Source organism: Bradysia coprophila, unplaced genomic scaffold, assembly GCF_014529535.1.
Source record: "Bradysia coprophila strain Holo2 unplaced genomic scaffold, BU_Bcop_v1 contig_151, whole genome shotgun sequence".
Taxonomy (NCBI): Eukaryota; Metazoa; Arthropoda; class Insecta; order Diptera; family Sciaridae; genus Bradysia; species Bradysia coprophila.
The window spans coordinates 8707294-8724558 of NW_023503423.1; the positions used below are offsets into that span (position 1 = coordinate 8707294).

Here is a 17265-nt window from a genome sequence, read left to right on the forward strand (position 1 = left end):
TTAATGTTTGATCGTTTTAAAATATCTTGCTGTCTGCACTGCACTGCATTATGTACCACATACCTCATGTGTTCACATTTTTGAATTTTTCACATATCGAAGATTTTATTTTGAATTTGTATTCAGTTAGAGTGCAAGAAAGAGAACGTTTACAGTTCACAGACCATTATGCACAGAGAAAAAATTGGATTAATGATGAGAACACTTTGGAAAAACGAGAATTGCTTCGACCTCGAGACCATTCAGATATCAAGACTGGTCATGTTGACAATCGCTGTCACCCATAAATTACTTGGGTACTCGAACATGTTAAAAAATAGCATCGGCTGAAGTGGAGTGAGCGGAACGTGCAAAATCCCGATTCCTGACACTAGAACACAATATAATTGATACCCTAACCGCCTTTTGGTAACCAGTCCGGTCTAAGTTTTTAAAACAGACGAGACGCATAGCAAAATCGTCTAGACGATGAATCTGCAAGAAACCTTAAATCGCTATGTGACCTACAGTAATGTTACGAAATCAGGTAACCAACCTCACGTCGGTTAACGTCCTCACAAAGGTTTATTAACGGTCGTTACGAAATTGATTATTTTATACGAAGTCCCAGCTTATCATCGTAGATACTACTTTATTCCCCGTAGAATCAACACGCATTAACCCCACATTTTTCTCGGTGAAACTAAAGGAAACAAATATTTTCCATTTTATTGTGTTATTCACTTGTTATGTGAATAGATCGTTTCATATAGCTTTATATACAGTTTCTAATTAAAGTACAAAAACGTACACCATTTCGTTGGCAATATTATTTTCGAGCTGGCATAGTTTATACCAAGAGATAAACTCGAAGCAAATTTGTGAAATTCTGTGTGCCTAGAAAATATAATTCGTTTTGTATCTTAACCGCATAGGGCATTTTACTGCAACAGTTAATAACTTGTGCAGGCATGAGAGCCATTCACTACAACATGTGAAACACGTTGAGCATTTTGTGAGGCCTTTTATTGGATAATAGTTCCACGGAAAAATGAAGTAAAACGAGCGCATTTATGAGTAATAGAATTAAAGGCAATATGTGTTGCATTTGGACTAGGGTCACGTTTCACACTGATTGGGTAAGATGGTTACGTATACCGAAATGTATGATAATTATACGCTACACACAGGGGTGTTGCTATATTTATACAAAATATTTATTTTTGTTTCGTTGGGGTGAAAAGCAGACAATCGGGTGTTCAGTTGTCTACCAAGAAAATGATCGTAAAAATGCAATGAGAATGGAAACAGGCTAGAACGTGATTTACGATTCGTTGCAATGGAAATGTATTTTCGTAATTGTGATTTTCGTCTAGGGCTGCATGCACACACACCCCAAATGAACTGTAATTCCCTTCAAAATTTATTTATATTAAAATGAGCAGCGAACGAGATTGCCACATTTCGGCATTACGAAAGTGAAAAGGTAATTTCTAATTTTAAAATATTTCTTGAGAAGAGGTCATCTCTGATTTTGTAAAAGAAAAACAAAAAATTATTCGTAACAGTTGTGCAGTCCAAATATATTTGACATGTTCACTTAATGTGACAACAAAAATAAAACATTGAGATGATGATGCTGTTACAACCGGTGCTGCACAATACTTTCGAATTATTATGTAGGTCCACCAATGTTGTGTTTTTAAATTATTCACGCTAGAAATAACATCGCACATAAAATGGACACGTAAACCCAAATCGATCTTGACATATCTCTACGAAATTATTTGCTTAGAAAAGAGTGCATGAAGTGTGACGACTTACGACGAAAGTCAATTCGATGAAAGTAAGACCAAAGAAACCAAAGCTTCGTTAAGACACATTTATTAGGAGTGATTGGGTTAGGGTCAGCTCCGAAATAAAATTTCTAATCGCTAGTTGCACGTATCGTTCTGGAAAAATATGTCTCTCTAGAACAGGGTGAAGTGATTTTAAGACATGGTCAATCTGGGCTTCGGGACCCATCAGGTCCGATTCAGATAGCTCTCCAGATATTTTAAAGAGATTAAAAATTTATTTGAAGACGAAAAGAACCTTCGTTACACTTAACTTTTCAGTTTGCTCCACCTTCGAGCAAATTCTGACGAAATCCCCATCACAATCGAAACTTCAAATCTTTTTCTCTTTTAACACTCCAGGATGTTAGTACTGAGCGAAATATAACTGACCAATCAGGTGAACGGTTCTGATGATTGCATTAATTGAGTTCGGCCTACGAATACAAATTACGAAATCTTTTTGATAATCATCCCATCACGCGCCATGCGGATTAAAAGCATGAAACATTTTGTAAACCAAACAATTATGTTGATGCGGAAAAACGGTCAATGCATCGACAGTAACAACATTATCAATAAAATATCTATCCACTCGACATTGACCTTTTCAGTGACTCCATTGCCTACATTATTGCCTCCAGTTAAGTTTTAAGTTGGTTAAAAAACCGTTTTTTACGACGAAATGCATATAGTCTGTGTGTGTTAAACACATGTTGGATATATATTTATGAGCATTGTATGTATGGATAGCTGCTTGTTGAGTCGATCATTATAAAAATGTGTTTTTGATGTTAACTTCACGAATCATCATAAAAATATAAACAAAATTCCGAAATATTTGAGAACTGATGGTTGTAATTGTAAGGTCTTTTTACGAGAATTGGTTTTGTTTTTTTGGATTTATCACAACATTCTTTAGAATGAGCGCATTAAACATCGGGTCTGTATACGAGCACACATAGGAAGAAGCATATCAAAGGTTCAGTTTTTCGAAAAAATAAAAAATAAATTTCTTTAGCGTATAAGATAAAGAAACAAGAATTCATGTTTTTCATGCTTTGATTAGCATGACAGCCTTGTACATTTGTGTACGACAAAAGATGTGAAGATAATAGCAGCAAAACACAAAAAAATTCCGTTTCGTGTTCGCGCTTGACTCTTAGCATAAATGAAGATAATGATACCAAGTTGAATCAAACTTGAGAATCAGATTTATGGTACGATGCGCACGTATCCATAAAATACAAACCACAGAATCACGAACAACTGACATCCCATTCGATAAGAGTATCAATAACGTCAGCAACGAAAGTTTATGAATCATCATCCTGCGTTTGTTCTCCTCTGCATCAAATATCAAAATTGGCAATGTTCAAACCGCCAAACGAACGCATTGACAATGCATTTCATTTAGAAGTGATTTGTTTGGTTATTATACACAAACACAACCCATTTCGATTTTCGCTAATTGAATGACGAGCTAATTGTTCTGTTTATTTTGTAAATAAAGTTTTTATTTTATCGCTGACCACATGCTATGAAGATGGTGTCACATAACATGCATGCTCGCTTAACCATAATGTTTATTGTTTACTGTTTCGTGTTACGTTTAAAGTGCAACCGTTGGCATAGCAGACACACATAGAAAAATAAATTGTTCCCTGATGGAGCCGAATGCAGATTTAAATGTTATGGTGAGCAAAACCGGAATTGGAACGTAAGCTTTGCAGGAAATTGCAAAGAATGAGCTCTAATGCTTAGTTTCCTCTTACCAAAAAAGTACTCCGTGTGAGAGATAAAATTGATTTTTTTTCAATTTTTTCTTTGTTTATTTGATAGCTTGCTCTCTCACGGAGTACTTTTTGTTGAGTGGAGTGGACACTTAAGTAAAGGCCGAGTGTATTTCGCCCAGAATTTAAAACTAATCGATTGAGGCGACAAGCCCTTTTTGTATCTATCGGTTAATCGGATCCGGACTGATTCGAAAACAAATTTGAATTTTCCATTGTTAGCATAAAGTACGAAAGAAAGTGTACGAGGCAATTTCCGAGGACATTGTTCTTTGTTGCCATAGTATAATTACGACGATAACACAGCTGTACTTGAATATGCTTATTTATTGTTTTCAATGAAGCGTGACAAGAATTTCGATTAAGAAAGTAATCGTAGAGGTACCTACTTATGTAGCATTAGGTACAGGCATTTTTGTTGTAAATAAATTCTGGTATAATTGATATTCAAATTGGAGTGCAACTATTACGGTATGTATGGTATATGGTATATACGTGAAGGGTATATATATCTATATGTAGCACGGAACGTATACGTGGTTGAATTATGAAAATGTTTCAAAATATTTTGACTTTTGCATTGAGATTCTTTGGAGAATTGACAATAGTTAGTGGATTACGTACCTATGCGAGAATTGGTGGGAAATGGATAAGAGGAGAATGATTTTACCAAGTCCTTGGGCGAACATTCATTCTAACTTTCATCAGCTTCAGCAACACAATTTTAGATTTATCAGAGTTTTAAAAGTCATCGATGTTCCCAGTCAATTAAAAGTGCTTCCCAGTTTATGATATTTTATGATTTTTGATAGTTTAACGATCTTACACGGCTTGCGAGGACTGGCGCATTTTATAGGAAACTCCTATCTCGAATCCCTAGAATTCGCAAGTTCTGAACACTCGTTCTGCTTGATAAATCATAAAAATTGTGGTTCGCCGCATGATTCTTAGCTGAAGAATCTCAACTCTTAACTTTCTTAACTTTCGTAGTTTCGTAGATCTTGACAAACTGTAAATCTCGAGGATTCGCAAGTAATGACATTAGTGAGCTTTTCCTTCAAATTCAACTTGGTTGTTTTACATAATTAGGAGCGATTGCATAGTCCGAACGAATTACAATTCCGACTTTTATGCCTAATAAATCCATGCGTGCTACCCAAAAAAAATGTTCCAATTTTAATAATCATTTTTATAGACTTCAGTCCGACATAATAAGTAATCGTCTATTGTCCGAATCCACTTCCATTCAAGCGTTAGTTTTTTTAACGATATTAATGATCATCACAAAAACACATAAATCAATTACTAACTATCCGTTTATGTGATATAGAGGCAAATCATTTCGGCTTACGTCATGATCATTATTTAACTATAAAATTATCGTTTGCTCAACGAAAAAACAAAAAAAAATCAAACTTTTCTTACATCACCTTGACCATACTCGATTTAATAATAAATAACAATAAGTTGGTGATTATAAAATTGAATTGGGCATTTGAATACCAACAAAAAAGAAGCCAAAACTTTGGTTAATAGAAATTTGATATAAATTTGCCGATTGAATGATCGTTTGCTGCTTAAGTTACAATTAAATTTGCTGAGGTTTTTCTTTCGGAACTTACGCACAGAGCGTATTAATTGCAGAGTTTGTCGAAACCGACTGGCAATCAAAATCAATAATCTTTATCATTATTATTATTTGGTATGGTATCATTATAGTAGTATACCTGAATGAACGTCACTATCCTCCAACTGTCCGCACGATTTTTCTTTGAAGAACATATCTCTGACTAATTCCGAACAGTTGTCGGCTTTGAAATACTTCTCCAACCGATCCAACTGTAATTCGTTCACCATGACCCGGCACAAACTTTCCACACTCGGGTCCACACATTTCGACGTTAGACTTTTCAGCAACGAATTGTTTCGCGACAATTTCGTGGAATGGGCACGCCGTATGAAGCTGAGACTTTTCTTGGGCGACGGTGTGACGGCACTCGTCACCTCCGATGACGATGAATAGTTTAACGATATTTTTGGTGTTGATTTCAGCAGAAATGAATGTTTCGGCGGAAATGTATTCGCCGGCGACAGATTCTGCGGCAATGTTTTCGATTTCTCTTTTGTCGGTGTTGTCGCATCGGGTAGACTAGATAGAAGATTCGATCGGCTGTGCGATCGTGTTACCTTGACGGGCGTCGATGTGTTGCTGGGCAGCTTATGGCAATCAGTATCGTCATCATCATCCAAATCAATGCCATTCAATACGATTCCGTATCGTTTGGTCTTTTCGTTGGGTAGGCGAGATGTGATGGACATGTCAGTGTTGGGTAGTGAGTCGTCTAGGCTCCACTCGAAGCTACAGGCGCTAAGGTCCGGACTGTACAGCTGATCGATGGATTTTTTGATTTCATCCAAATTGGTAGATAGTGCTTCGTTTGACGGGCAATCCAGATCGGTGACTAACGGAACGTAGAACGTTGAGCGTCGCCGTGTCGAATCAGACGTGAATGTTGTTTCTGGACTTTGAAGCATCTTTGTACACGTTAATTTCCACACATTCTCGTTTTCATTGACCGCATTGTTGGTGTAACTTTTTCAATAAATGAATATTCCCAATGTGGTTTCGGTTTAAAAAAAATAATTAATCTTTAGCGCCAATCCGCTTTTTTCAGCAATTTATCATTTTATGGCTAAGCCAACACTATGAATCCATCTCAATACTCAAATTTCACACTTTATTAAAATCAATTATTCAAATTGAGCTCAATTTGAGTATGGCTTGAACTTGTACACATCAAGATAACCGACTGATGATATGTAATAAAATATGGAGCATTCGGAGCGTATGCCACTGATGCCACTTCATCACTGTACTAAAATCAACTTTACATTTAAATTATCACATTTTCGTTGTGGCTGTTGTTGTTGTTGGTGTTATTTATTTTCCGAAATGATTATCACTTCATAACAATTTTTCAATTTCGATTTATGGGGGACGCCGAACACGATGAATTGTAAACTTGTTCGATGAACTAAATTCGAAAGATTTTTTTTTTATTATTATTCTTTCGAGATCACGACTTGCACAAAATATATTTCAGTTTGTAAGTCTTCACTCGATCTCAGCACACATAATCGTAAAAGATTTTCTGTAAATTACACAACATGTTTGATTCGATTGTTAATTACTTTGGCATAGTTTTGTTTCGTTTTAAAGGAATTAGCTAAGAGCTTGTTTTGTGAACGATGTTCGACTTAGACAGACACACAATCCTCCTAATGAGATAAAATTCTTGACGATGTTAAAAATGCAATTCAGGTATTATTGGTGAACGAAAACTTTCTATTGAGCTAAGTGGAAATGTTGTTTCGTCGATTTGAAATGCGGAGTAAATGCATGGTACAGGTTGGACGTAATGTATCCATAAAGATAAGATTTTGTATTTGCAACACAAGGCAAAAATTGTTTCGGTTGATTGGAGTTGATACAATTAACAGAAAATTAATTTGTTGAGTCGGTGTTCCGTGTTCAGCCCAAAACAAAAATTCTATTTCAGAATAATGGCAACAACAGTTGCTATTGAATTAAGTTAATTTGATTTGATTGGATTTACATGATGGTTTTTGGTTCTTTTATTGACACAATAGCAGGACAAGAGTTCAGAGAAAAAACTAAAGCGCTAAGCGCAGTGACTTCGTTTACGACTCCGTTTTCAAAAAGACAATGAAAACTGCTGTATCTCTCTCTCTTTGTTATTGTTATAACGTACGGTCAGCTTTAGTCACCGACTCTACTTTAATGAGTAATGTTCCCTGAACTTTCTTCAATTAAAAATTCGTCCACGAACATCTCCTTCAATTGTAAACTGCAAGAAATCGACTTGAGTTGAAAGGTGGGGGAACTGTAGTGTCATTTCCCTATGACGGACCTTAACAATTTTAAATCCGTTTTTACAAATTCTATCAGCTAAATTGCTATGAACTCCATCCCAATCTTTGAAAACCACAAAAAATCCACAAAACTCTACTCATTCGACCGGCATTCACTTCATTTCTGCATTGATCCATCATGATCTTTTGAACCGAAAATGCAATTACAATCAAACACTGAAACGCCCATGAAGTTGCACGCTAAATTGAAATACGCTTCGCCTAATCAAATAAAAGTCAAGGAGCTGAAAATATGAGAGCAAACTGATAAACGCTTATCGGAAATACTTTAGACGAAAAAAAAATGTAAATAAAATTGAAAAGTACACTATCCACATCACAATATTATGGGTAGTGTACACACAGTGTGGAGCAGATTACAACATTTTTCCCTGTAGGTGTGCGCTGTGTGCATTTTACTATCACTTTCACACAATCATACAATAAAAATATTGTTAATGGGACTGCTTAATGTAAACAGAGCGTATGTCGATGGTTGTATACGCGGAGCTCATTTTTACGTATGACTCATCCAGTCTATTTTCATTGAAAACAGAAAAATTCATTCATTTGAGTTTCTTTCGCATTTTTTTTTTCTTCTTCAACTTCTAATCTTCAAATATTTGAATTTTAATGGTTACAGTTCGGGTACAGTATTATACACACGGAAAATTGCGATTTTTTTTCCTACATTTTCGCTAATCATTCGAACATGGTTAGGTACACCTTATTATTTGTTGATGATAAGAGAATATGATTTATAAAATGTTGATGGGTTTAAGAAGGAAAAAAATGTTTTATACGCCGTAGAAATACAATGGAAGGTGTGTGTAGTTCGAATCTTGATAAATTTAATGACGAAAAGAAAACCGCTTTTTATGAAGAGAATTCTAATTTTCTAAATAAAATTGAAAGCGACGATATGTAATAAGTTCCGTTTGTACATTGAGTACACATACAGCATAGATCATATTCAAATAACTGAATCAACAATGAAAGGGAAAAGTAATGAAACATTCGGAAAAAAATTCGAACGCAAACAAAACGCATTAGATAAGTTGAACATAAGTTGAGCATAATTTCGTGTTTTGGAACAGAGCATGGCAAATACAATCAGACGACTCATAAATTATGTTTAATTAAATTTAATATTTTAAACTCATAACCGAACAGAATCATCATCAATCATCATTTTTTCCGTGGCTGTAATTTATCGTGTCACGTTATCACAAAAAAAAATTAACAAAATAAATTGTACAGAGAGATTGTTTGTGGTGGTTACATCGTCAGTGTGTAATAATGATCGCGTTTCGTTTCGTTTTTTTTTTTTTGAAGCGAACAAATTTAATTTCTTTTTCCGTTAATTTAATTAAGAACTTTTACTCGCAAATGATGGAGACATGGAAGATGGAGGTGTGCGTGTAGAGCATTTGGCATTTGTATTCTAATTTTAAGCAAATTTATTACTGATGTCATTTTACCAAAATATTATTTGTAATTTATTGTGGGCGGAAGAAAATGAATTACACTTTTCAAGTGGCCAATATGACTACAATACGTCACCGTATAGCATCACACTGACAAGGTTCGTGGGTCAGTTGAACATCAATTCTTCCTTTCAAATAACATGTTAGTAGTACACCAAATTTCAACATTCACACTTCTATGTACTGCACTCTAAGGGGACGTACATAAAGTACATTCGAATTTTTTGAGAGTTTTAGACCCCCTTCGCCGAATTTGATTGCACTTTTCCAATACCTACAATTTGCCAGACCTCCTCTAGTTTCTTTAAGTTGCTTTAAAGATGATCCCTAATGGTCAAAGCGCCACGTAAAAAATATCGAATGTCCTAACATGAATCACTCTTTTCAATTGGCAAAAAGGTAGACTTTATCCTGCATCTTCCCCTGCGTTAAAGCTCTTCAGATTCAAGTTTTGTGAAAGATTGAACAAAATTACTCATAGAAAGGTGAATCAAATCGTTACAATTGAGACTAAGGTGTTTGTTATCGAAATTAAAGCGCGCTGTGAAGTGTTACATTCCTTTTGGTTTAAGCATATCATCGTTTCAAGCGGGTGTGTCTATACCATTGAATTAAGAGCACAAAATACCACCAAAGACGATGTTGGAACACAATCAAAAGAAATCATAGCCAACAACAATAACAATTTAGAGAACGTTAAAGTGGCGTTTCTCTATCCCGTTAATTATTACCCACCAATTCTTATTCATTCCGATTTTCCTATTGAATGGCTAATACGATGATTGTTTTGACTCGAGGAAAATTTTAAATAAAATTATTGTTGTAATGTGATAATAGCAACGTGTGTGTATTGTCTGTGCCTTGAATTCGAATTAAATGCTTCCGGCATCATTATTGCTTTTTTATATTACATATCTCCGGTAATTCAATTCAATAGTCAATTTTGTCGGATTTTATGTCTGAGATTTTAAACGTAATCACTCCGACGATTTATTTTAAATCAATTTTCGCTGATTCCTATAAAGCATACGAAATCAATCAATAAAAAATTCTTTGGCTGAGGAGATTTGTGAAAGTAAAATAAGTTTGCTGTGTCTAGAGCATTAGGAACAAAATTTATTACTTTCAACAGAAACTCAACTGTGGTGTCTATCCACTCTGTATTTATCGAATCGATCGATTTAATATTTAAAATTTAAATTGCCTGAAAAATCGATCGGCATTCGAAACCTATGTATATTATGTCGTCGTAGAACCGCACTGCTTTTGCATTATTTATCAATTGAATGAATATAAATCCAATAAATTATTCATGTTTTGCTTGAAGCTTAGGCCAGTATAGATGACTTGAACTCCATGTTACATTTTGGTCTAATTTCAAGGTCTTTGCGTAATGTAATCACAATCGATTTTGCTTTTATTATAGTCCAATAAGAGCAAATATCATTCATATGGTGGCATTTATGGGTACCACAGTTGGCGAGCCGAGAGCCATTGTTGTGCGCATATAGCTTGGGCTTAGGAATGTGATTTTGGTGCAGAATTTGCAACTCATACCGATGAATAGTCTGAACGTTTTGTGGATATTTTAACCATCAGCGAACGTCTAACCTTCTGTCGGGAATAATAGGTCAGAATATTGAATTTGTTTTGGGGCTAGGGGTCATTCATAAATTACTTAACGAAGAGAGGAAAGAGCGGGTATAGACTTGCGTGACGGTCTATACATGCTTTTCTATCTGCAATTTTTATACTTTTTTCTTGACAAGGTGGAGGGCCTCGTAAATCGTTATTTTTGAGTAACGATTAATGAACGAACCCCTTAGCTGTCACGATGAGTACGACATTTTTTATTTCACTTTGGAGAGAACACTTATCTTCCCTCTAAGTGACTAACTTTGACTTAGCTTTGAGCATCGTTAGCAGTTAGTTATTCAATTAGTAGCAGAATGGTCCTCGTAAGAACACTCGTACAATTTACACTCGTACGTCTTGCGATACATCCAGACACACGGATAACTGAACCGTGACATGACAATGAAAGTAAAAATCGTCCATCAAATAATTACACTTTTGTACGCATTCCAAAACAACAACAACAAAATCATATTAACGAATATCACTAAACCGGATTGAGAATACATTTTCGTCTTTAGAATTGCAGCTTGATTCTAAAAAACAAGCAATATCACAAGAGTGTCCGCCATGGTATTTCAACATCATATTTAACGTAGTAAAGACTCTCGGGATGGAAAACGAAAGAAAAAAGAATTAAAGTAAAATAAAAGAACGTTAACAACAATATATGATGGTATATATAGGGAACATTCCGTCTTCCATATAGTTGATTGCACATCGTACACAAAACAAGTCTTTTTTTTTCTCTCAATAAATAATCAACACAAAACGTCGAAATATTCAACAACAAGTTTCATTGAAAGAATAAATAAACGCTCGAAAAAATGCCAAAGAATTAACTATTTAGCTTTTTTTTCCGAGTTCGAATAAATTACATTATTATAGTTATATGCGTTAAAAGAGCGTAGAGCCTGTCTATGAACAATAATATAAATTTTCCGAACGCATCGACGGCAACACAATTCCACAATAAAACACCATCGACTATAAATCACTCTACGGACAAACGCAACACCCAATTTTAAAATAATAAATTTTTTAATTTTTAATTAAAAAAACAAATTCGAAAATTGGTGTAAAATTAAATCGAATTGGATTACCAATTAAAATAAGGTTTTTCAGATATAATAAACCGTCAACAGTCAACCTTTACGCGTTTACTACACCGATAGTAACGACCGTTTCAACGACGTATTAAGAGTCAGACTAATCGTGTTCCGACAAAAATATAATGTTAAAGAAATGCATGAGACGATTGAATTATGATTTCATAGTGTGTGTGTGTGTTGTTTAGTTGACGATATGGAGGGGCATATATGTATATCGACTGATTCAACGTTGTACGGTCGTTGTATGAATGAGTATACAGATGTTACACTACGGAATAGAGCGAAAATTGTGAATGAAAATTGTGAACGAAAATTTGTAGAGAAAATATTCTTTGTAGAAACGTAGCCTTTTCATGTATTACGAGGAGAGTACGCCTAAGCTCCTTATTACTTCTGAGAAAGTAAAAAATGACAGAAGTACTCGGGATGGGTCGATATTATTATGAGACGTTTGAAAATGCGTTTTAGTGCCATCTGAAGAAATTAGGCGCTTTTGGGCACTTGTACTATATGTAGCAGGGCCTACTTTTTAGAAACTTTTAGAGAAAATCGAGAAATTCAAGAAACTTTGAGAAATTCAAGAAACTTCGAGAAATTCAAGAAATTTCGAGAAATATTTCTTGAATTTCTCAAAGTTTCTTGAATTTCTCGAATTCAAGAAATTTCAAGAAATTCCAGAAAATTCAAGAAATTCGAGAAACTTCGAGAAATTCAAGAAATTTAAAGAAACTAATTTCTCAAGTTTCTTGAAGTTTCTCGAATTTCTCGAATTCGAGAAAATTCAAGAAATTCGAGAAATTTCGAGAAATTCAAGAAATTAGTTTCCAAAAAGTAGGCCCTGATATGTAGTGTAGTACTTCACTTTTTTATTTAAAAAAAGGAGCAGGAAACCTCTGAAGGTTAGGTAGGCTAGGTAGGTTTGCTACTTCGAATTGATGGAACTGCTAGGTTTAGTGACGACATATTATTATGCTAATTTTACTTAACTTGTCTACATCTTTGGTTATAAATGTATGCTACCAATGCACTTTAAGCATGAATGCTACTCTAAAATAGAGTACTGAAATTGGACATTGTACCGAACAAATTTTGGCACAGTAAAAAAGTGTGGATACAAAACTGTACTCAATTTGGCCGCTGTCCTGTCATTAAAAGCATTTTGTTCGAACTTGCGGGAATGAGAAATTCTTTTGTGTCAACGTTTGACAGCTCCCGCAAGTTTTTTTGTTCAAATCAAACGCCTTCAAAACACTTCCCCGTCATAATGATCTATTGGCCTTAGAGTGAAGTTAGGCATGTACCAACAGTTTGCAATGCGAAACAATCTGTTCGGTCTTTTGAAAAAGATTCAGTAATTTTGGACAAGCCCTGCCACATTTTAGGTATTTTTGAGTTCAGAACCTAAATCGAAAGTCTTGTCAAGCCCTACACCACGATTGTTGACCTACCCACTTTCTTAGTTTTTTGACATATATTTCAACGAGAACATGGCAGTTAGTAGCTGTATTGTTGTACATGTTGTACAAAGTTATGTTCGGTAGTTGAAGAACTTCTCCACAATATACACACCATAAAACATAAAACGAAAGAACTAATACCAAGGAAGGCACCTAACAAAAACCTTTACAAAACATAACACTTGAAAGTGAAGTGCATCGCATACGAAATTAAGGGTTCGACCAAAACTGTATAGTACGAATAGTGTTCATACCTCAAACATATTTCATTTGAAATGATATATATGTGTACACAAAGTGCATTTTGTCGATTGTGTTAAAACTCGCACATACACATACAGAGATATTGAATTAAAATAATGCATTTGCAGTATACCGATGTGTCGCGTGAGGAAAATAAATAATAATAAAATTTGTGCTTCATCGTTCGCCCATTAGGGACAAACTGAAAACAAGACAACAACAACACTACAAACAAAAGATAATTTTTTTATCTCCATTCGTCGAGTTCTTTTCTGCATCTGCAATATGTAAGAATGTTACTTCAACAAAACTGTAACAGTATTCGTTAATAAATACAGAATCTGTTCGTATTGTAAAGTATAAATCGCTATAATCTAAGAATTGATTATGAATTGTAAAGCAAACACGAGTCATCATTTCATACATAATACTGCTTCGTAGTTGTGCTCGTACTTGAGGCAATTTAACTTATGCGTCAATTGAATATAATTATTATAACTGATTGATATTATCGACTTCCACATTATAATTTTGTCGAAATGGAAGCGATATATTCATTCCATTCGTAAATACGAAGTCGGTTTTGTGATTATTGCTGTGCTTGCCGCGGTTATGTCTTTTTAATTTGATGATAAAATAATTATGAATGCCATAAAGATTCGGTTTTATTGAATTTTTTTTACTTCGTATTTCGTCTCCCTCAGTCAAAGTTGGAAGTTTTTTATATTTGTTGTATAGCAATTTCGATGTTCAACAGATGTTAGGTTGTACTTGGCGTTTGAGAAATGGAAATTATTGCGCTAAAAGGCATCGTTGGAAGACACAAATCATATAGTCCGGGGGGTTTTGAACTTTACACTCAATCAAAACTCGAGAAAAAATCTCAGTGCAATGTGATGTCACGTTGTATAAAAATCGAGAAGTTATGAACCGGTCTTCATTCATATCTCAGAAAGTACTGCGGATAGAATGTAGATTCCCAAGGAAGTAGTAGATTTTTATTTAAAAAAATGGTAACCATATTATTAGATGAGATGAGACATTCTTCAAATCTTTTTTTACCATGAAGACACGATGGCCAATTTTAGTGCAAATTACATCATGTTGTTTTCTACAATTTTTGTACATTTGCCCAAAAATGAGACATCATGGCTACATGGTAAAAACAATGATTTAAAGAATGTCTCGGCCAAAAATATGTCACTATGGGTTCTGTAGGTCTAAATTTGGCGAGATTTTCTCCGCAAAGTTTTTGACGAAGGCTTCGTTTTTACCCCTTACAGTGGCTACTTCTAAAGCTCAAAACAACAGAGGCACCGAAAACGTGTTTCGATCCAAATTCTCTTTGTTATAGTTTCGTTCAAATTTCAAAGAACAAAGACAATTTGGGTCGAATCTGTTTGTTTATTGAAACCCCTAGTTTTGTAGTACATTTCGAATAATTTTTTTTGTTTCTATCTCTTGGGTACTTTTAACAAAATTTATTAACATTTGGTAGGGCCGGACTCGTTCCAAGAAAGCCCTTCGGGCGTTGTTTGAAAAAAAAAAGTTGTGAAGAGTCCTTCATTGTAATTCATTCATTCATAAATCAAAAAGTCTTTCGGGCTTCGCCCGAATATCCATAAAATCGATTCGGGCCTGCCGTTGGGCCCATTCATTACACAAACAATAGTTCGAGGTCAATAAACCAAAATACTAAAAAGTAATTCAAAAACAATAGAATCATAAATTAGTTATTAGCCTCACGAACACAGTTTGATTTTCATTCTCGATCGCAAACTCAATCAAAACTAATTGTCAGTCACACAAGCGGTCACATACCATCAAAAGATGTTGTAACAAATTTGAACGAGCTGTATAGTTCCACTCCATTAATATAACTAAGGAATATTTACGTCGATTATGTAACACTTAAGTCGATAAGATCAGGTGTGATTCTGGTAATGGTGTGACTTGTAAATGAGGACACATTCCTGTTTGATGTTGAACAAACAATGCCGCTTCCACTGTATTAGGAAGCGCTAAAAAAATCCACCGAAATTATATCGATTGCAACGTTATTTAAACATTAAATTTACTTCCGTCACAGGATGTCCGTGAGACGAATAGCATAAACGATTGTATTGAAAAACCTTGCATCCGGCTTAGTTCTTTAACAGAATACACACCGAATGAATAAAAATACCATACATCAGCTGACCCTTCATGTCTTAAGCTTAATTCAACATTTAAATGATGTAATTCAATCTGAGATCGCAAGGGGATTGTTGCGTAGTTTAAACCTTTCTTTATGCCTGAAAGGTCTGAAAAGAAATATATAGAAAGGGATATGGTGGAATCATGATTTATGTTTTCAATAAGAATTTTTGTAAAAATTGTGTTGAAGATTTAGATGTGTTGGGAAAATTATTATCGTTTCAATCGAGGTCTTGACTAATTTTTCCTGTTTTATGACTGGGTCGCTATTATCATAATAAAGTATTCACATAAAAGAAGGGTGGTCTTGTCCCTGACACGATAAATGTGGGAAAGTTCTATTTGTTGATGAAGACAGACATTTTTAGAGTCTTCGACAAATTGGAGCTCAGACGAAGTATTTCACAATTACATCTCTTTCACCGTTCCCCAAGTCTTTGAAGTTGTGAAACACCCCTACTAATAATGTCATATGACCTCGGGATTGGAAAGAAACTAAGATTTGATTAGAGCTACGACTGGAACCGTAAATTAAACAAGCAGACCTGTCGCTACGTTTTTTTTTATTGACCCGAAATGCTCTGAAAGTTCGAACTATAAAAATTCAATTGAAAAAAAATAGGTCGAGAAACAATCCCGTATCGGAACGTTTCGAAATCGGACCACCCTAAGAAATGCTATTGCCTGAACGATTACGATTATAAAATTTATATAGCCCGCACACATGCTGTACAGTCATGTTGCATAGTATGCGTGAGTGGTTTTTCTTCAAATAAAATTGTAAATATTTTTAACCGACAAACATGCAAACACAATCGTATAATAGAATTTTATATGGGTTGCCTGAGACCTGTTTTAATATTTCGGAGGTAAGTTTCAATTAGTGAGTTATTGCCGTGTAATCATTCCGATCATCTGTCAGCAATTTAATCCAATCCAGTTAATTTATTAGAATTTTATTGACACAATTGCATTCATTTGTATCGGATTACCAGCAATTAGAAGTAATTTTAATGAAATGTTGAAGGAAACAATCCTAGAAACCAACTGTAATGTAATACTTCTATCTGCCAAGTTTACCATTTATGAATATTGCAATTACGGTTTGAGTTAAATAAACGAAAAATCAGGTCAAAACAGACCACAGAAAATCTAGCCTGTGTCAATTAAGGAATTCGATCGCGTTATAAAACCACAATAAGTGTAACATGTTGCATATATAAATACGCACGTACTATGCTTTAGGTGTGTTATTCCGACTGTTGAAGTTATACTGTGATTATACATTCATTTTCAGCTGTCGAACGTTATACAATTTGTTACACGAAGAGTGCACTGTTGTTTCTGCTCAATATAATGTCCATTCGCTAAATCTTACTAAAAAAAAACTATTCCTCAAATTGAGGAAAAATTGATACTCTGTTCCAGTGCTGGAGTGACCATACAATTAAAATTTTAAACAGAAAACAGAACCATTCGGACCAAATAACAAATTCACAAACAGTATCCCTAATAAATCTCGAATATCAAAATTACCTGCGTGCAGGAGGAGTTTATGAAAAAAAATCTACAACGCACCTGCCATACATCTGTTT

At 34.7% G+C, this 17265-nt stretch overlaps 1 protein-coding gene across 8 annotated transcripts in view; it reads right to left on the bottom strand.

The window, feature by feature from the left end:
- LOC119074862 (ras GTPase-activating protein raskol) overlaps nt 1-17265 on the bottom strand; it is a 103827-nt gene that overhangs the window by 10633 nt on the left and 75929 nt on the right. For 2 of the 8 annotated variants that reach the window (XM_037181182.1, XM_037181176.1), the window contains exons 1-2: nt 11541-11868; nt 5335-6759 (exon numbers count right to left, since the gene is read on the bottom strand). The exons of the other annotated variants lie outside the window; for them this stretch is intronic. In XM_037181182.1, the coding sequence (XP_037037077.1) occupies nt 5335-6142 (808 nt within the window). In that variant the 5' untranslated portion in view covers nt 6143-6759; nt 11541-11868. Of the gene's footprint in view, nt 1-5334; nt 6760-11540; nt 11869-17265 lie in introns of those variants that run through there. 8 annotated transcript variants of the gene reach the window in all.